Genomic DNA, 22,053 nt, shown 5'->3' on the forward strand with positions numbered 1-22,053 from the left:
AAGAAGATGCTTTAATTAAGCTGAAATATCTCCCTGTTAAAACTATGGAGATGGACAATGAAGTCCTGAAAAGAACTCCTTTAATTCATGATATAGGATCTAGAGAGGAACAGTGTTCAAAGTGTAAATTTGAGTAAAGAGTAATTATAGTATAGTGAAGTACTGGGAGATTAAAAGCCTTGAGAGGCCATGAGAAAACTGTTGGGAGATTTGAAGCCCTGAGAGGCCATGAGAAAACTGTTTTCTGGTGAAGCTCACAGAAACAGATGAAGAAGACTTTTTTTTTTGCCTTTGAATAACTTATCCTTAAAAATGCTATCTCTAGACGCATGGCCCATACACACTTCAGAGTGATGTGAAAATGGGAGGAGTGAACTCTAATAATAGCAGCTCTGGACAGCTAACATTAGGGCAATAGAAAACTATAACAAAAATAGTTTTCTTGTGAGAATCTCCATAAATTAACAGGAAGAAACTTCTGTTTCTCTATAAAGACTGGTGAACATACTAGCAAGAATTGGGACTGTTTTAACCATCAGAGTTCCAGAGTTTTTGTCTCTGTTGTCATGTGAACAAGGGAATAGTGGGTAGATAAGGGATGGAAAGGTTTTTCTGGAAGTTTATTCTGGTGTTCTTATTATTGTGGTTTGTCAATAAACTTTCTTTTTTTTCCCCTTTTAAGTTGTATGCCTGTTTTGCTCTTATTCTAATCCATATCTCACAGCAAGAAGTAAGTAATTTTCTTAGTTAGTGGTTTAAAACCACGACAAATATACAGTTAGAATTCATTATCTTTGATATTTAACTATCATTTTAACTAGAGTAAAATAAAACAGGATAGGATAGAATTTCTCACAGTAGGCTGGTTCTATCAAATGTTTGATTATTCTAAAGGGTAAAAAGATATTATTTTTTACTTTAACACTAGAAACACAGAGCCTTTAGTACACTGATGGCATTGTTACATCACAGTGGTGGAATTTATGTTTCTTTTGTTAATCCTGCCAGGTTGCAATGGCACAGAGAACAGACTGTACAGATTAGATAGTTGAAATGGGCAGGGAAGTCTTTTAAATCCACTCAGCAGCACATAGCAGAAAATAAGGGAGGTGCTTTTAGTGATTTACAGTGGTCAGTAGGATTTTGTGGCTGTATCAAATAACATGTGCCTTTTACATCACAGTAGTGAGATCAAAACTCAGAACATTAGAAGAACATCTCATTTTGGTTAGTTAACTCTCCATCATTTGGTATGGATCACAGTATCTGACAGTAGGACTGAAGAGCTAAAGGACCTCTTAAGGATGAACAATTTCCTTTGATGGTTGAAAATATGCTTTTATGTTTAAAAATGTTTAAGAGACTACATAGAGAGTAGAGTGGGAGTAATTGCTACAATACCTTTTTGGAAAGCCATATTATCTGTTCTTCATACCTATTTTATTTCAGAACATAGAGACATAGAATAGTTTAGGCTGGAAAGTACCTCTAAGACCATGGAGTCCAGCCATTAACTGCTACTCATGGGTGTGAAGGACCTGGTACAGACAAGACACAAGTGTAGTTCATGACCTTTCCTCTGGGACTCCCAAGCTGCACCAGCTGTTCCTCAATGCAAAGTTCCTCAAACAAATAAGAATTAGTGATGGTCCACAAGTTATTGCAGTGCTCATTGCCAGCTACAAAGCTGATCATTTGTTTATGCCTCATGATAATTGATTGAAAATCACCAATTTCACTGCATTTTTACTGAACAAGAACAATCCTGCTTTTTTTTGTGTTTTTTGTGGTCATAACAGATTTACTATGCAGCACAAACCTTTGATATAGAACTATGAAGGACATGGGCAAAGGCCAAGAAAGGAGGGAAAGAACAGTTTGTTAAAACTGAAAAGACAAAATTGAACTCAATATTTAGGTTTTGTAAAACTACATTTTACCAGGTATGTCTGTTTGTTACGTATAGATCAGCTGGAATCGAGCATTTTCAACACAAACAGATTTCACAGTATTACCCTGAAGCACACGTAGCAGCTCTCTCTGGCCCTGGTAGACCTTGGTGTCAGCTGTGGCCAAACACAGAAAAAGGAAACTCATGAAAGAAGCAAACAGTAATTCAGCCAGGAATGTGCAAAGTATGATTTACAGGAAGAAATAATTGAGTGCCCTTTATTTAACAATATGATATGGTAAAGGTAGGCAAACCAACAGCCATAAATTGCGCTGGCTAATCTAGATTAACATATGGAAATAGAATCTGCAAGGAGTACTCCCCATTTCCAGAAGGTTTTGTGCTGGATGTAGCCACATCATTAGCCACTTCTGATGTTGAGAGAAAAGATATTTTTGATAGATTTTCCTAGGATTGAACAAATTCTCTCTGTTTTGAGTCTGATACCTTTATTAAGCCCTTGGAATTCTAATTTGACTCGGGTCATGAATTTCATTCCTTTCCTCTTAATCTTCAGCAAGCAATTTATGGCCAGTTACTGTGTACCACTAAGTAAGGTATTTTATATATATAGATATAGATATAGATATATATTAATGCAAAGGTATTTCTTTCAGATGACAGGGCCACATAGAAAGCTCCCTTTTCACTATGAATTATTTACTTTTCACTAAAAATGTACTTCTACAAAAATGTACTGCCAAAATTATCAAAATGCCAGAGCCAAATTCTCCCACTAACTGCTTCAGCATGTTCACTACCTCATTTAGAGTGAAGGACAACAAAGCCATTGGAGAATCGTTCATCTGTAGCTCAACAGCCTCTCTTACCCTTTATTGTCCCTGTCAGTCTACAGCTCATGCATTCTGGAAACAAAAGTTTCTCCCAATAAACATTTTATTTGAAAAAACATCACCCAAGAAGTAACTGAAAATACAGAGTGGAGTAGTAAAAAAATACATTTTGAGAGTTAATCTTCTCTAGAAATTATGGAATAACCCTTTTCACACTTCATCATTATTGTAAGATATTAATCTGTTCTGCATCTAGAGGAAGCTTCTATTAGTTTTTGCTATTTTTGGTTTTTGTTGTTTTGTTTGTTTGTTTTGGTTTTGATTTTGGGGGGAGTTTTGTTTGTTTGATTTTTGTTTTGTTTGGTTTGGTTTTGGTTCTTTTGTTGTTGTTTTGGTTTGGGTTTTGGGGTTTTTTGGCTTGGTTTGGTTTGGGTTTTTTTGAGATGAAATTGCACAATTTCAACCCAGTAGTTTCCTCTCTTCATTTTTAAGGGACCTGTCAGTTTTTGACTTGTCCAGCCTTTTTGACAACTGAGATATCTTTTACCTGCATTTCAGTTAGACATTTAGCTATAATGTAGCTATCTGCAGAGGGGACCCAAAACAAATGGAGCAAAAGAAACCATCTCTTAAAGAGTAACACCTGCTTTATAACTGAATCATATTACCTTTTAGAAATATTAACATCATGCCATGAATGCCTCACAGTGTAAGACTTCACAGATGTCATGGGTTGTTACTATTGCTATTCCAAACTTCTTGTCAGAAGTGAGAATAGTTTACACATGCTTTTGTTACTGAGAGGAGGTTACAGATACTGGCACATGATCAGAGAGGAGGGGAAGAGATAAACCAGCTTGAACTCTTTCTTCATACAATAATCTGAAGAAGTTACAGGTAGTGTATTTGATTCCTTCTGTAAATGTATTTCTGGCACAACCTGTGTTAATAAACCAGTTATTAATCAGTTGTTAATAGAATAATTTAAGTATTATGTTCACAGATTAAGGCTGCTTTTCTTTTATTTTCCCCTAGAGTTTTTGTGAAGCAACATATCTCAAGAAGTAGCTGAACTACATCTCCCTTGCTCTCATTCCAAACTTTTACTGCTTACCATTTTCTTGTCTCACTTGTTCTTCCATCCTTCCCTCTTCCAGAAGGTTCTTTACCAAATCAGGGAAGTAAATGCTACTGTAGTTATTCTGTATACAGGTTCAATGTAAAAGTCATGCAGAGATATTAAAAAACAATATGTTTGGAGAAGGGTATTCTTCTAACTGGGTCTTTCGTGTTGCAGGTAATTTCATGATGAATGAGTTTGTAAAATTCACATATGATAAAGATATACAATAAATATAAAATCCAAGGACACCAGATTTTGAGTAAAACAGGAAAATAGAAGGGATACAAGTACCAGCAGCATAGGCTATTTTAGATCTCTTGCATTATTTCCTTAACTTCATATGTTTGCAAACCATTGACACAGATGTGTTACTATTTGCATATCTTGACATATTTATTTTGCTAATAATTCTAATTTGAAGTAGTCTGAGCGTTTTGTTAAATCACAGAATCACAGATTCATAAAAGGGTTTGGTTCAAAGTGGACCATAAAGATGTCCTAGTTTCAACCCCAGTCCCCTGGGCAGGGACACCTTCCATTAGACAAGATTGCTCAAAGCCCCATCCAGGCTGGCCTTGAACAGGACATCCACAATTTCTCTGGCCAACCTGTCACAGTGTCCCATCACCCTCAGAACAGAGCATTCTTTCGTAATATGTCATCTAAAACTACTCTCTTTCTGTTTAAAGCCATTTCCCCTTATGCTGTCACTACAGACCTTGGTAAAAAGTCTCTAGCTGTCCTTCTTCTAAGTCTCATTTAAATGATGAAAAGATGCAAAGTGTTCTCCCTGGAACCTTCTCTCCTCCAGACTGAATAACCTCAGTTCTCAGCCTTTCTTCAACAAAGAAAGGTGCTCCATCCCTCTGATCATTTCTGTGGCCCTCCACAGACCCACTGTAACAGGTCCATGTCTTTCTTGTGCAAGAGACCTCAGCACTGGATGCAGTGTTCCAGGTGTGGTCTCAGCAGAGCAGAGCAGGGGGCAGGACCACCTCCCTCAGCCTTCTGGTCATGTTTCCCATGCTTTCATACAGCCCAGGATACACCTGGTTTTCCGGACTGCAAGCGCACACTGTCGACTCATATCTAATTTTTCATCTACAAAAATCCCATGGTGCTATATTAAAATCCATAGTTGTTTTATATTTCTATGTTGCTAGGGTTTTAAAACAGTTTACTGAAAGCTAAATAAATTAAAATACATAGACCTTCTTTGAATTATCACACTAATGTTCTCAAGTCCAGTAAATGAAAATGACTCGTCCCAAGTTTGGGAGTAACCTGTATTTGTTACTCCTAGCAGCTTCTAATGTTCTTTAAAGAACACGCTTCTGATAAAAACCAATTAAAGATCACTGCTCAAATTGTATGTTGTTACTGACTTCCTTCTACAATAAAATCATAAAGAAAATTAAACATCACGTGAGCTGCAATAAATGTTTACATAGCAATGAAAGCCTTTTCTAGTGATGCCCAGTCAGTCAGTTGCCACCTGCTTGAGCCAAATGTGTCCTTTTCTTTCACTCCAGATCGTGTTCAGGCACTTTCAAAAAGTCATGTGAATAATTTAAGTACTCAACTCACACTTAAGAGTAATTTATTTACTACTTACAAAACTAAAGGTAGTACAAGGAACTTGCAGAACTGTGGATTGAACATTTTCCAACAATGTGACTTAAATGTTGATGAACTAAAATGAAGTAATCCTCTTTTTGCAAGGGAGCAAGCAAACCAAAATAATAAATTACTGACACACAAAAAATTAAAATCCTACTGCTGTAAATGTACCATAGATATGTTTCTGCCATCTGTTTATTTACCAAAGAGACTAGATTTAGTTCTTGTACAGTATTTATTTAATCTTCTGTTTCAAGAGGAAAAAAAAAAAGATACCTGATATTGAGGCATAATTAAACAGAAAATTTTAAACCAGCATATCATGACAGCTCAAACATTAGCTCCCTTCCATCGTTTTTTCACCTTTAACATAAAGAGAAATAAATGTGTTCTTCCAGTCAGAAATTCCTGTCACTCAAAACTACTAGAAAGGAAATCAGCCGTGGAAATGTGAATTATGAATTTGTGGCACGATGTGAACTATTATGCTCTATTTATGTGTTAAGAACATGATCAACTTGCTACTGCCAAGAAGAAGGTTGTAGACTACCTCCAGACTCAATGGTAGAATAGTTTTTTTTATTACTTTTCTCTACTTGCATTAAGATATAGTATCCCTAGTCCTTTTATTTCATTTCTGTCTCCCTTCCTGATACCTTCAAAGGCACAGCAAGTATTCACCTTGTGTGCATCCACCGCAGGGAATGTGCACCGAAGGCAGGACCCTCCGTACATCCTCAGGGGGAGAGGCAGAGGATGCACACACACACGTGTAGCAGGATGGTGACCTTGAGCTGAGATGTTGGTTTGGAAGGCTGGTAACTACAAACAATCAAAGGAAACAGAAACGCCCTTGACAGATTGCCCGTGACTTCAGGTTAAACCGAAGTGAAAATGCTGATCGTGGCATGATTTTGAATTAAACGGTAGTTTCCCACTAAGCACGCGGGAAAGTGAATCTCAGGGAAGATTTGCAAATCAAGGCTGCGTTATGTGTTTGAAACGAAAGTCCGGGGCGGATGAGGTGTGTACAGGACTCGGTAACGGGACCTGCACAGTTTCTGATCCTGTTTCCATGCCCCCACGGCCGCTCCCCGGCCGGCGAGCTGCGAAGAGCTCACACCGGGCCCCATTTTTAGCCCTTTTAAAGACGAGTGTGAAGGCACAAGCCGCGGGCACGACCCGCAGACCCCGGTGGGCGAGAGCACTCCCCGGCAGCATCTCACCGCCCTCCTCCCTGCCCCGACGGGGCGTGTGCGGCCCGGAGAGCCGGCAGCGACGGGGCCCGGGCTGCGGGGAGACTTCCTGCAGCCGCAAACTCTCCGGAGAGCTTCAGGTGCCTGCGGCGAAGGGCGAAGGGGCCCCCGGCTGTCCCTGGCTCTCCGCCGCCGTCGGGGGCGGGGAGCGCGGCGGAGAAGCGAAAGCGAAGGGAAGGCAGCGCTCGGCCGGGCATCCCGGGGCTGCCGGGGGCACGGAGCCGCGTGGGGAGCGCGGATGCGCCCCGCCACTCCCCGCTGCCGGGCCCTGACTGCGGGGCGCTGCCGCCCAGCTGCCGACACCCCGGGCAGGGCAGCCGCCGGCCATGCCGTGCTGCATGCCCGGCGTGGCTTTCGTGCCCGCTTTGCTCGTCAGCTGGTCCTCGGCCGCCTTCATCATCTCCTATGTGATGGCCGTGCTGGCGGGGCACGTCGAGCCCCTCGTCCCCTACATCAGGTGAGGCGGGGAGCGGCCGAGGTGCGGGGCTTGTGTGTGTGACCATGGGCGGCGGCCTGAGGGGCTTCCCGGAGGGAGCGTGGGGTCCCCAGGGGAGGAGAGGCGGTGGCGGCGGGGCCTCTCGGGGACAGGGGGACACGTCGGGCACTCCCGGCACCCATCACACCTCTAGCGCCTCCGGGAGCCGCAGCACACAGACGCCGGAGGCACGGTGGAAAGGACACGAAAGTTTTCTGCTGCAGCCAGCGCAGGCCTGATCCTAGAAAAAGCTTGACAATTACATGGTGGAAGTGTAATTTTGTTTGTAGAACTCCAGAACTAGGCCAAAGTGCACGGGAGGATGACTGGACTCAAAGCCCTGTGATGGCTTTTGCATGCATTTTTTATATTTCACTATAGGACCAATGGGTTTAAAAGACTTCCCAAGAGATGTCTGGCATCTCTTTTCTATAACCTTTTTCATTTAAGTGCAATTCTGTATAAATCGTTCTTTATGTATGGCTTATGTTAACATTTAAATCAAAACTATGAAAATGTTAGTATTTATCTCTCAGTATATTGAAGGTTAGCCAGAAATCTAAGGGTGTGTCTGACATACAGAAGATCTAAACAAGGTTTTAAAATATATCTTTGAAGATACATCTAGACCTAATTCCTTGAAGGACTTTTTAGACATGCATAATTTCAGAAGACTGCTAACCCGATTGGCACATACAAGAAAATTTGATTGAAAATTAGGGTTTGTCATCATAGCCAAGAGCAAATGACACCACAACCCACAAGATAGCTGAATTTCATTCAGATTAAGCCAGAGAAAGTTGGGCTTCATGCTTATATTAGCAAAACTTTTAAACTCAGCACAGATCTGGAAAGCTCTCGGAAAGCCTTGTTCTTGTACTTGAACAAATACCCTACTGCTCATCCTTGATTACACACAAAGCTTTGCTAACACAAAAGTGCTTGTGATCAGTGCAATCTATCCATTATTAACTAACAAAAATAAATAATTTGATATAACTGTACATGATTTGTGTTTAGAAATATTTTGAGATAATTTGACAAATTATGTTTCTTATATTGAAGCCATGTCATAGAATAAAATATATGAGAGAACAGGATGCGGTTTTTTATGTATAGTTTTGTTTGCAGTTACGTTTTTGACAGCCCAGGTATCTTAATTTTGTCATTCATTCTAAAAGGAATGGACCAAACCTTTAACTCACAACTGTACAACTCTAATGAATGTATCTTGGCTGCCATAGTTATATCAACTTAATGGAGTAGCTCCCAGATAACAATGTTCTTATCCTTTAACTATCAAATCTCAATAAAAGTCCATATGCCCTAAAAAACCTAAACAAAACAAAGACATAAGAGGCTGCACCAGTGATTCCCACTCACATTTCAGACTCTCTGCATTTACTAGAAAAGCTTTTTAAAAGTCTTGTTTATGTTACATCCTTTTGATACTGAATTTGGACTATAAGGATATACATTGACTATTGGTGAAGCACCTGCAACAATTCTAAAGGCACATGGTCTAAGCATAAGAACTTCTTAGAAGATGCACTTGGGAATAATGCAAGGTTTTCTTCTAAGTACTCAGGACAATAGTCATACCATTTTCATATTCTTAATTTTCAGGTCATTGCTTTAGCCTAAGAATCTGAATCATGTGATTGAGAATGTGATTTAGTAAAACTAAGAGTGTTAAAAAAGAGGAAGAATGTTGCAACATTTCAGTTGTGCAATATCTTACAATGAACTATAAAAATTAAATAGAGCTCATATGGGGAAATTCCAGGTTCACAAAGAAGAATATTGACAAACTTTATTTCAACATTTCTGTAATTTTTATATACATTCCCCAAGTTCTCTGTGTATGCCTTGAAGCAACATTAATTTTATTTGCTTACAATGTAGCAGCTGTTACAGCAAGAGACCACACCTAAATTTGTCATGGAGGCTGTGCTAATGTTTCATCAAGTAAACCATATAAATACATTTCTTGGTAGATAAAATTAATATGATTTTGTGTTTTCTAGCAGGTGGCTCCTAAAAGATGACAAGGTTGTGCCCAAATTAGTCCTGTTCCTCATACTGCTCAAAATCCAAACCAATTTGGGTGTTCTGGGATGGCTGTGTGCTTTCTTGAATTCTCAGTGAAACAGTAAAGGATATTTTCCTGAAGGTATTTGATACCAGATGGTACCTCTGGAGAAATCAGAATCCCTGTAGGTAGAATGAAATCTTCCTATTTTAAAAATTTGGGACTTCAGTTTGAAGAGAAATAGTTTATGATGGCTCCAAAGGAAACTCAATGATGAGTCCTTTGGTCCTAAAATATTTATTCTTTGTCTCCTTAACCTTCTTGTCTTTCCACTCTTCAGAAGACTGTTTGTTTTTAAAATTCTACTGCATGAGATGGTGACACAAATGCTGTCATTTCCATATAGGGTTCTTCATCTTTTCCTTGGTGGTTGAGCTCACCTATGCACCAACTCAAATATGTGAGCACGTTTTTATTTCAAATATACCATTTCCTTTTTTTTTTCCCCATGAAAGATAGGGGACAGACATTAATACCCTTTTTTTTTTTTTTTTTTTTTGGCTAACCTTTTTTTCCAAAGGAGCAAACCTGAAGAAAAATGAGTATGAACCCAAATCCTCATTTAGCTCCAGGGATTTTTAATGGAAAATACATCATTAAGAAGATAGTGTCCTTAAAATCTGGCACAGTACTTTGTAAATAGATTGTGATATAATATTCCTGGTATGAATAGTTTAAGATTGTTGAGTTTAAAAATCCACAACAGCAAAAATCACCTATAAAACTTCAGCATGAGAAAATATTTTGTTAAAAAATGGAGTTCAGTGCAATTTCAGGCTATTTGGATTGCTCTTAAGATGTGTTCCAAGAACTTCAAATGGCTTTCCATGTGTGTGCCAATTCCATTCTCTTCTCACCTAAACCCCTTCAAAAGCTTTGAAGTGATTACAGTCCTCTACTTACCACAGAGTGGTTTCTGATTTGAAAAAGTCCTTGAAGATTGTCACAAGTGGCCCACGTTTTAAATGGACTCCTTTGTTGTGTTGATGAAAACACCCCAGAAACAAGAGGAAAAAAATAAATTCAAGGTTAAAAAATGGGCTAAATGAAACATGAATTGTGATGGTTTTCAGGTGTGTCAAACAAACGAAAAAAATACTTAGTTTACTCTTTTCATCAATTTTGCTGTCAAAGAGAAACAAGATTAATACAGAGTACAAGCTGGAACAAGTCTTCAGAAAGCATTACAACAAGAAAATTCATGTGAATAGGGATTCCTAATGCCTGATATATTGTAAAAATATGTGTAAAAGCCTGGTCCAAACTTTTGTTGTATGAGAATTTGGAACCAATCTAGTAAAAAGTCGTATATTAATTTTCTCTATTTTTTTTTTTTAATTTGCTTTTCATAGAAAAAGATCCTACCTTTATCCTAAGCTTCCTCCTGTTGCTTGTAAATCATCTTAGCAACTTTGCTTAAACAAATCCTTCTATAATATAGAAGGGGCTGGAGAGCAAACATGAATTTCTAAAGTAATCAAGTCATTTGAGATGGTCATACTCTTCTGTCCTGAACTTAACAAAATTATCAAAATCCTTGAAAGTGATTGCTTAAGTAGAGAGTGCTTTCTCTTTTGTGTGTGGAGAGCATTCATGCTGAGGTCATTTTGGCTGTACTCAGTGGTAGCTTCCGAATCTTAGCACTGAAACCTAATCCAGCCTCACTGCTGGGATGAAGAATATTCATCTTCTTGAATGACACAAAAAAATATTCCTAGCTAGTTCCTACTTGTCCCATTATATACAGAATCACAGAACCAACATAGGTTGGAAAAAACCTCTGAGGTTATTGAGTCCAGCCTAAGACTGAACTCCACCATGTCAACCAGACCATGGCACCAAGGCCAGGCTTTCCTTTAGCACCTCCAGGGATGGTGACTCCACCACCCCTCTGGGCAGTTCATTCCAGTGTCCCCACCCCTTCTGTGGGGAAGTTTTTCCTTACATCCAATTTAAATCTTCCCTGGCACAACTTGAGGCCATTTCTTCTTGTTCTATTGCTTGCTACCTAAGAGGCCAACCCCCACCTGGCTACACCCTCCTTTCAGGTGGTTGTAGAGTGATAAGGTCACCCAATATCCTTCTCTCCTCCTCTCTGTGCTAAACAGATGCAGCTCCCTCAGCTGCTTCTCATCAGACTTGTGCTCCAGACTCTTCCCAAGCTCTGTTGCCCTTCTCTGAGGGCTCCAGCCCCTCAGGGTCTTCCTTGTAGTGAGGGGCCCAAACTCACAACTGCACTTGAGATGTGGCCTCACCAGATACAAGAACAGAGGGACCATCACTACCCTGCTCCTGGTGGCCACACTGGTGCTGATACAAGCCAGGATACCACTGGCCTTCTTGGTGACCCTGGCTCATTTGCAGCTGCTGTCAAACCAGCACTCCCAAGCTCTTCTCTGCTGGGCAGCTTTCCAGCCACTGCTCCCCAGCCTGCAGCTCTGCCTGGGGTCGCTGTGGCCAAAGTGTAGGACCCAGACCCTGGTATTGCTGAACTTCCTACCACTCATCTTGGCCCATCAATCCATTCTGCCCAGATCCCTCTGCAGAACCTTCCTACCCTCCAGCACCGGCACTCCCACTCCAGGAGAAAGGCTTGTTCTCAGAATCCTTGCTCAGCGTCCACTAAACGTTGGCATTAGCTAAAACCCTTACGTGTTCACACACCTGTTATTAGAGTTTTTGGGTGCCTCTGTTCAAACATCCTATCCTGACTCTTGGTACTGCCCAGTAACTGAAAACTTAGCTTACACCCAAATCATGTAAAGATTGAAGAACTAGATGTTCTCCATTTGCTTGACCAATAGAACCTGATCAAATAAATATCAACTGGTTGTATGTTAAATAGGAAAAAGAAGACATCAGAGAAGAAACAATAGTACAAAGAAGTGGCAAGATCATAGTACTGTTCTTTCAACAGAGCATTTACCTCCCATAGAAGAGTCCTGCTTGAGGGGACTTGGGCCCAAATACTCCCAGGAGTATGTTCATTTTGTGAGGACAGGGTATTTTCTGAGCTGAGTGTTTGCACATATGTAGGGAAAAGAGGGAAAAGGACTATGGTGAAAGTGTTCCATTTTCTACATAACAAATATTTTGTATACATTACATTTTTCATATATATAGACACGCATGTAGATATGTATATAAATTCTGTAGATATTCTCACACTCTGTTTCAGTGAACTTCTAATTATTCTAATTATAATAGGTGAAGTGTTTCATCACAAGAGACAACACCTTGGAGATAGAGTACTCTTAAGCTGTATCTGCATTAGTAAATTAAACAGTTGCTAGGAACATTCCTGGGCACTGGAACACAATTTCTCTCATAGGGTGAAGTCCTTTTAAGGAAATTAAACCCAGTTCTCTCACATCTGAAGACAGTGACTGCCATTAGATATATTTCACTCTATCACAGTGTTAATTTAGCAGATAAAAGAAACAGTAATTCTAAAATGTCATTTATGGAATCATGTCATTCATGAGCAAAGTACAGGTCTGTCACATCTTTGCATATTGCATTCAGAAAAAGAGGAAATACAGTTCCAAGAGTATGCTTTCAAAATATGCTTTCTTCTTGTAAAGAAGGATTCTCTACTACAAATGGAGGCTAAGTGTGCAGCAGAAGATGAATTGCTTTACACACACAGCAGCTGTTCACATAAGTTATATTTCTCTTGAGATTTCAATTGTCTCATTTATGTTTCACAGGTCTCAATTAACTTTTAATTTGTCTCTCTTCCTGCTTTAGTGACACTGGAACTAAACCTCCGGAGAGCGGTGTCTTTGGTTTTATGATTAATATTTCAGCACTTCTAGGTATGTATAAGGTATTTGGGTTGAATAGAATGAAGAAATGAGAATTAGTGAAAGCTGCCTGCTTTAATTACAGAAATGTATTCAGTATTCTGCAGAAAAACTTCTCCATGGTCAAATGGCAGTATCAGGTAGATGTAAGTAATACCTGGAGAGCTGGGTCCTTAGCAGCCAGGGCAGGCTTAGAGGCACTTGTGTCTCCTCAGAGCATCTAATCAGTGCAAAGTACTCAATACCCTGGAAATAGAAGTGAAACAAAGATGGCATAATTACTCTGCAAAAACTCTGATGTAGGGGAACTTTAGGTTCTAAGATGCTGCAGCAAAGGGAAGAACAGTGTTGAAACAACACCTGGTTTTCTCCACAACGTGCCTACTTCTCTACAAAATGACTGATGTGAGTCAGGAAGTTTGGCATTTTCTATTATCTTTTATAGGATGGAGGATCAAGAGCTGGGTACCTCTGTATATATGCAGCTATGATGGCCTTAAGGCCATCACATATTTTACCTTTTACAAGAGCCTCATTCAGTCACACTATCTTGGCGTGCTTATGCACCCTCATTGTGCCTGGGCAAAGTTACCTGGTTTATTTTCCCAATTGTAGAGAGGCTGAAACTGAGTTCTGTGTTATGGAACTGTGGAATTCAGCCTACACCTCACCGTATCCCGAAGAACCATGATTTCCTAATTCAGTACAGGTGTTTGCCAGGAGTGACCTGCATATTAAGGCCAGGCATGCAGTGACTCTGCAAAAAGGAATTAATTCTTCAGACCATCCATTATAAGGAGACGTAGTTCTGGTACAAGACTGCATCTCAGAGCAGAATAAAGCCTCCCACTTCCATCCTATAGTTCTTATCTCCCTGTGACATCTGTTCCTAACATGGAATGGCAATGCCTCTGTGCCCAAAACACCCAGGAGAATGGGATTTAAATTAGTGCTTTTCTTCAAATGATGTGCAGTTAGTTCTAGATAGCAATAATGTGCAATTTTGAGACAAAGATAATGTTGAAGTTCTATCTGAAAGTTCATCTGAATTAACTTATTCATTCCAGTAGAGTTAAAGGTAGTATTATTTATTGTATTATGTTTACAATTTTATTCTGCATGTCATGTGTTACAGAAAAAGGTGTTAAAATGTAATCAATATCTGATTATTGAACAAAACACTTTTTGTTGTTGTTGTTTTTTCAGCTGCAATTACAATGTACATCAGATATTTATTAATAGAGAAGCAGAATGAATCATCACACTTTGTTTGGTCTTCATGCAATATGTTTACGTTGTGTGTGGGATTGATGGGCTGCACTGGAATGGGCATAGTTGCAACTTTTCAGGTATGACCGTAAATTTCATAACAAACATGAAAATAAAATAAGATTGTTTTACCATTAAAAGTTTCAAGTAGATAACAGTGATTAACATTATGCTCATGTGGATCCTTGGAAAATGGAGTAAGAATGCCTTTCTTGCTCTTGTCTTTTTTCAGTAGCTTTACAGCAACAGATTGTTTCCTCCCTATACGTGAGAATTTTTGCTTATGCAGTTATGCCATTGAGGAGTTTTCTGTGTACTTGTCTTGTAACAGTACTTGTCTGTACTATATGGATTTTTATATTTTTCTGGATTTTTTTTCCTCTGAAAATTTGAATGCAAAAAGCTTTGCTATTCCAAGTTTAGTTTGCTCATAATCAGATAGGGCAGAATAAATCAGACTAACAAAAGCATCTGCATTTTTGGCTGAATGATGGCTCACTCACTAGCAGCATTTTCTACAAAATAAACTAATCTTGTATGACAGGTTAGAGCATGGAGCACAATACCAGCCTGTTAAACTTTTGAGTCTGCAGGAGATGGCATAACATGTTTTATCCTTTGATGGAGACATGTAGAACTACTGCTTACTTTGCCAGAAAGGGTTGGACATCTCATTACAAACCAAAGTCCACACCTCAGTGTCTGAAAGAAAATTCAATAGGGAGAAAAAGCACTGAAACAGATTCTTCATTTCACCTCTTCTAGTGAGAAAGTGTATAATTAGGTAGTTTCTGACATAAGTATTAGGACAATTGCACTGAAAGCTTCAGCCTATAATCAAATTTAACTGGCAGGGAGCTTGAGATACTGCCTTAAAACATGTGGAAACAGCTACATTATTTCTTTTAAAGGGTGGTCTACCTTGGAACATTTTGTTAAATACTATTGTACTCACATAGTGACATGATGACATACAGAGAAATTGAAAATAAAGATTGTTGGGGCTTCAACAGCCAGTACAGTTTAACATGTAACAGAAATGGTATTTTTAAACAAAAAACCCCTCTGCCTTAGGATGATAACTTGCTCTTTTTAGCTTTGCATCCAAGCAGTGTGTGTGGATTGCAAACACCAAAGGTACTGCAGTCTATTCTAATCATATTTTACTTTAAAACATCTCTGTTCTTATTGATAAGACTTATATGTGGCACAAAAAAAAAAAAGTTGAATGGTGCCTGACTGAAATAGAAAACAAACTCGACTTCAATAGGGAAAAGACAAATCAGGAATGCAAAATAATTTGAGAGTAAAGGAAGCAGAAACTTTGATCCTAAAGTTTCCAAAGGGATTCCTTGACAGTTATCACACTGGTTCTTATCTAATCTCTGTTGTGTCTCATTGCCAGTGCATAAACTACTTCCTCACCTTATTTCTATTTCCTCTGCTTTGACCCTGCTTTCCATGTTAAGTGCAGTTTGTAGAAAGGGTTCTGAGCATAATAAGAATCTATTAGATGCTCATAATGATCTATTAGATGCTTAGCATCTAGCAGATTTTCAAGGATCCTTAATTGCCCAGGAAACTGGAAATGGTGGCTTGCATGCCTTCAATCTTTTCACCACGTATGTACAACCAGTGAACCGTACATTCCAATCCCCATTTGCCAACAGAATAACTGAGACATGAAAAGGATGTGAGGTTTGCTCAAGGTCAGGTGTTGCTTCAAGTCAGGAGATCAAAGCAAAGCTGGAATTAGAAATTATTTCCTTAGCATTCAGTCTAGTTCTTCGAATCAGTCTGTTGTGTAGAAAATTTACGTTCATGTGCACTACCTGCTAGTTTCTTCAGGTAACAGCAGCTAAGCATTGTGCTGATTCTCTTTCCAGGAGCTGGCTGTTCCCAGTGTCCATGACATAGGAGCTTTGGTGGCATTTGGCTCGGGTGTTGTATACATCACACTTCAGTCTATAATCTCTTACAAGTCCAGCCCACGGTGGAACACTTACTTTGTGTGTCACATAAGGATGGCCATATCTGTCACATCATGCATTGCTTTCATTCCCAGTATCCTTTACGGTGTATCCCATGGTTTTCCCTTTATGTCTTCATGGTTTTCATTTTAAGTTAAATCATTGCTGATAAAGAATAAAAAGGCGGTCACACTCTTTACTTAGGGGTCTCTAGTGTATATAATATAGCATGTTGAGACACCTTTAATAGCATAAAGATGAGTTTTGGGGGCTTCTACAAAGCTTTGTCTCTGATTTCAGTGGTATATTTAAAAATAATGCCCTGGTGTTCTTCACAGAATCATTCACTACATCTAGTGAAGCTAGAGCAACTTTCCAACCTCCTCTTGAAGGAGAGCAGGGAGGAAGGTCTGAAAAAGGGAACCACTGCTTCTACAATGAACCAAACACACAGAAGTTAAAAACACAGGTGGCATACAAGCCTAGGCAGATGATTTTGATCATGTTGCTTGGTGCTTGACCTCAATAGTCACCTCTCTTAAAGGAACATTGCACAACTTCCTGGCTTTTCCCTTGGCATGCTGTAATCAGTCATCTCACTGATTTTATGGGCCTTGGGTGATCTGCCAGAGTTGAAAACTGATTGCAGCAGCTCATCACATGAGTCAGCCAGCTACAGCCTGCTTTTGGTTTTAGCAGCTGCAAAAGGGCTTTGAAAGAGGGCCTCAGACCTGAGAGGAAGTTGTACAAACAGATCGCGGCACTTAACCGTGCATCACTGGAAACCAACATTGTTCCACTTCCAGCAGTGCAGGAATCTGCTCCCGCAGTTCTTGTTCCCACAAATGTCACCTAAGTTTTGGAGTTTCACCCTGACTATACTTAGAAAGAACTACAGAAACCTTTATTTGTGGAGAAATGCGTTTTGATTGCTGCTACCACTTACCTTGTAATAATGTGTTTCATTTACTTGTATTCTTAATACCTTGATTTGATATTCTGGTTGTTTAGGATCTCCTGTGCTACAGAAGGGGAAGATGGTCTGGTTTTTGGTTTGTTTTTTTTTTTTTGTAAGCAGACATTTTCACTTTTACTCACTAATATTGTATAGTTTCCTTTACACTGTTTTTCCCAGTGATTGTGTTTGCTTCAAAAATTTCCATGACAAAAATTGATTGGACTCCAGGTGAAAAGGTAAAATCTTACTAGGTAGCCAACTTATCTTGTATGACATTATTTGGGGAATGCTGTTATATTCATCCTAAAGCATTACAAACATGTCAGAGACTTCAAATAGTACATTGTCATAAATGGATTTGTGCAATACTGGTCTCCAGTCACTTCTTCATTAGAAAGATGTCTGTGGTGTGGGTAAGAAAACTTGTCATGGATGATCAATCTTCAAAGAATTAGACTTTCATTTTCACCAAGAATTTGAAAGTTTCTCATGGTAAAAGACTACCAAAAAAAAAAAAAACACAAACAAAAAAAACCCAACGTAAAAGGTATTCTGGAAATTAGTTACTCTACTTCCTTTTATAGTCAATTTTCTTTGAGTTTGAAAATTAACTTCTCCAAGTTTTTTTTTGAGGTTTTTTACAATATTAGTTTTCTCAGTTTTTTATCATTCCTTATTAAATAGTCTTTGGTACTGCCATCAATATTTGGAGTCTGACCTAAAACATACTAAAGCTGATTTTAGGTATTTGGATTGATTTCAGTATTTTCCGAATGACAGCTACGGAAACTATTTCTTCTTTTTGGATAAATTTTGCTAAAAGGTGGTGTTCAAAAAACAGATTAAATAATACAGAGAGTATATCCTGATTGAACAGCTTAATAGGAGCACACTGAGCAAATACAAATATACTTCAACCAAACAGTGGCAAGGCAGCTGTGAGATAAATCTTCACAAATTAGACAATCTTAGTAATATCTTCAGGGGTTTTGTGGGTTTTTATGAAATGCAAGGATGAAAAAAATGTTTTACTGAAACAGATGGCATATTTGTTGATGGCATGTGAAGAAACACTTTGCATTCTGTTTGTGCCATGTGACATAGGTTTTTCTATGAACACAAAATCTTGTCAGGAACTGTCATAAAGGCTAGCCCTCCATTTCAAAACATGCTGAGAATTTGCTCAGAATTACTGATCTCAGTGGCTCTGAGTCAAAGCTTGGAGCATGGGCACTTTGGTAATCTTAATGTAACAACTGAATGTTTTCAGGTTTGTGTTATATTCGAGTTTTGTTTTGTGTTAATTGTAGTTTTCTTGTACTGCCTTTGATGTTACTTACAAGACTTAATGTAATCCATGCAGCCTTGATAAATTTACTCACCATTCTGTACAACCAAAATGTGAAATGACTTTTATACAACAGGAATGACAAGTCATAAATCTTACTTGTTGAATTTACAGAAGTAAATGTCTATATCATTTCACCCATATTTTGTTTAGTTGTTTTATCTGTAAATTTTTTTATGTCTCATTCCATCAGGATTATACTTACCATTTTATGAGTGCAATCTGTGAATGGACGGTGGCCTTTGGTTTCATCTTCTTCTTTTTAACATTCATTAGAGATTTTCAGGTTGGTATCTACATATTTTAGCAGTGACTAAGTGCTATGAATTTTATAACAACAAAAGCAATAGAAAATTACCATTCTTTACCTAGATAGATGCATCAAACCTATACAGAAACAAATTTTACCAGTCACAGAACTGATTTCTGTTTACATTATGAATATTCTCCCCCTTGATTATAAAACATAAAATTCAGTTTAATAGTTCAATGTGTCTGTTTTTGAAAACTAAGAAGTCAATGAATATGTTCTTATTTACCAATCTTTTTTGTAGAAAGAGGCCCTCTAAAGGTGACATAATAACAAGATAAATAATGCAACTAAAACTTCATTTCTTTGTACCTGAGGGATTTTTTATTATAATTCAAAGCATTTCAACAATTGATGTTTTACACATTTTGCTGGATGTTTCCTCACAGTGCAAAGAATATGAAATATTTTTTGGAAAAGTGTTAATGTAATAAAAGCCTTCTGTTTTGAGTAGTTGGATTCAGAGTTAACATATTTTGCTAAACAATAGCAAACATTTCCATGTCTGTTTAGTTTTGACTTAGTACTGAATAGACCATGGCTGTAGGGCTTTTCCTTAATTTAAAAAAGAAGTAAATTAAAGAAACAAAACAAAACAAAAAAGCTAAGTTCAGCAGAAAAAACCACTTCCCTTGGAAAAAAAAATAGTTGTTCAAAATTACACAACACATGATCTTAAAGGTATATAATTGCCTTCTAAAATGGACAGAATTTTTGAAGAACTATTCCAAAATGTGTGAATAATTTAATACATCATTCTTGGGGGGAGGTATTTCTTGCCAGTCCATCACTCCCTGATGTCTATGCATATGATGACATCTCTTTTATCAAAAGTCAGGCACTTCCCTTGGAGATAGAGACTTGCAGGACAATGCAGTGATTCTGAGAATATTGATCAATAATCCCTAGTGCATAATTCTGCTTCAGACACATAAGAACTTTTACTAAATATAAATATTATGAAAATAAGAGAAAGTGATGAAATTAAACAAAATGGAATTGTGGACATTTTAAATCACAGGTCATAAAATAGCATGAATCTGATGTTGATGTTTGACAATGGCAGAAATTTTTTTTTAGATTCTACCCTACTGTCTTTTTGTCATAACCTGTGCTCAGAGAAAACCAAACTATTAATTCAGTTAAAAAACCCTGCCACACTCTAAGAAAAGTAAGAGTTTTTTCTAATTTTCCCACAGTATTTATTTCACTTTAACACTTTTTTCCTTTATTTTGTTTCATCTCCTTGTACTTTATATGGCAGAACGATAAAATTAAATTATCTTAAGCTGATCTTGCTTTATTTTTCTTTTAGAGATTTTCTTTAAGGATATCGACAGAAATACATGAAGACTCCTGGTAGTGAAAAACCAATATTTTATATCTATGAATACTCTAGGTTTCTTTTTACTTACAGAAAAAGTGGCAGAGGGACAGGGATTGATACAGTTGTATTAAGAACCCATGCCATTAACTCTGCACCAGCAACCACTAAAAGATTTTAAAAATTCAGAGCAGGGTTCCTCCTGCCTTTTTGCAATATTTTAAAATTTTTGTATGGTTCAGTATGTTAAAAATACTATAATAGAAGCAATATCTAGAAGCACTGGAAAATCACTCAAGGACTTGATCTCAGCTCTTCCATTTTGGGCATATATGTACTTTTTAATTTGCTGTAGTGTGATTAGTAGCATTAGTTTTAAACCTGAGAAAGTACATTTTGCAAAGAGGGAAGTGTAAAGGCAATGGAAATCACTAGGACTGAATTCCTACTCAGTTAATGTGCAAGGGCTGGAGAAGATGGTGAGAGCAGGATCTTTGTTTGAAGATATTTGAAGTTTGCAGGTGGCAACACTATGCTACATATTTCTGATACCGGGCACTGTAATGCAAATGCAAATCCTAAGAGAAATTTAAGCTATATTGCTTGAAGAATGTTTTCAAATCATCACTGCAGTATATGTTGTAAAAATCCACCCCTTTTTCCCTTTTATGCACTGATGGCCACAGGAAACAAAAAACGGAAGTGGGAATAGAAAGTAAATTTACATTTAATCATGATGTACTAAAGAGAAATCCTATTACAGTTTGGTTAATATAAAGCAGAATTTTCCAGCCTGTGTTTTAATCTACAATGGAGTGAAGAAAGTCTCAAAAAAAGTCTTTGGGAATGAATGGAAAATAATAAGAGACACCAGTAGTTTTCAGGTGCTTAGAAATAAATGCTTGAGTATTATATACATAAAACTGAATTAAAAAAAAAACCTGAAGAGCATCTGTAATGAGGATATTTGCTGCTATAGAGTTACTTCTGTAATGAAAGACTTAGAAAGGACCTAATTGAAAAGTCAGATGTTACAAGTATCTGCAGGCAAAAGGTTCTTTCATGGACTGATTCACCACCTCCATTCAGTGCATTAACTTGGTTGTCACTTACATTCTCTGAAAATTACGTTTTCCACACTATCACAGTTTATGCAGAAATATTGATGATTTTCAGTTGCTAATATCCACTAACTAATGTGTGTTTTGGAGAGTGATGTCTTAAGATTAGTCATCTGTAGATAATTCTTTTAAATGTGTATTTTAAACTGTATTAAATTCAGCTGTTTCACAACTTAAAGACTTGATGTTTTCTTTATAAGTTCTTCCAGATAAAAACAGTAGAAGTGGTTTTCACTGTCAGATTTGCTTTCCATAGTAATCAGGTTATCTTGCAGAGGTTTATAGCTACAATCGAGTTAAAAATCAAATCTAGTACTGACTAAAGGAAGAACCTTATGTCTTGCTGATTGGGTACCCTGTGAGTGAAACACATTCTTTCAAGTGAAGATCATAAAGAAAATGTTTGTCAACCACAAAAAGTGGCATAATGTTATTTTCAAGGCTCTGCTAAGAAAAGGCTTCCTAGTACATTGTGTATTACTCTTTTATTGATTTTTATTCTTAGCTTTCATAAACAAAAGCATAAGAAGCTTGAAGTTGTTATTTCAAATGATAGCCAACTTTTACAATGCTTACATTATCCTAAAGGGAAGGAAAAAGATTTTCAGAGAAAGTGGCTGAATCAAGATCACCTTG

General features: G+C 37.9%; 1 protein-coding gene across 1 annotated transcript; it reads left to right on the forward strand.

The window, feature by feature from the left end:
* The first annotated feature begins 6,715 nt into the window (after nt 1–6,715).
* Nucleotides 6,716–21,595, forward strand: DRAM1 (DNA damage regulated autophagy modulator 1). Its single transcript, XM_023937016.2, has 7 exons — nt 6,716–7,201; nt 13,062–13,129; nt 14,324–14,466; nt 16,273–16,450; nt 17,492–17,550; nt 18,856–18,948; nt 20,288–21,595. Exons 1-7 carry the CDS (start codon nt 7,071–7,073, stop codon nt 20,333–20,335), a joined length of 720 nt encoding a protein of 239 aa, XP_023792784.1. The 5' UTR covers nt 6,716–7,070; the 3' UTR covers nt 20,336–21,595.
* Nucleotides 21,596–22,053: the final 458 nt, after the last annotated feature.

The sequence above is a fragment of the Cyanistes caeruleus genome, chromosome 4, assembly GCF_971803275.1.
Source record: "Cyanistes caeruleus chromosome 4, bCyaCae1.hap1.1, whole genome shotgun sequence".
Lineage (NCBI taxonomy): Eukaryota > Metazoa > Chordata > Aves > Passeriformes > Paridae > Cyanistes > Cyanistes caeruleus.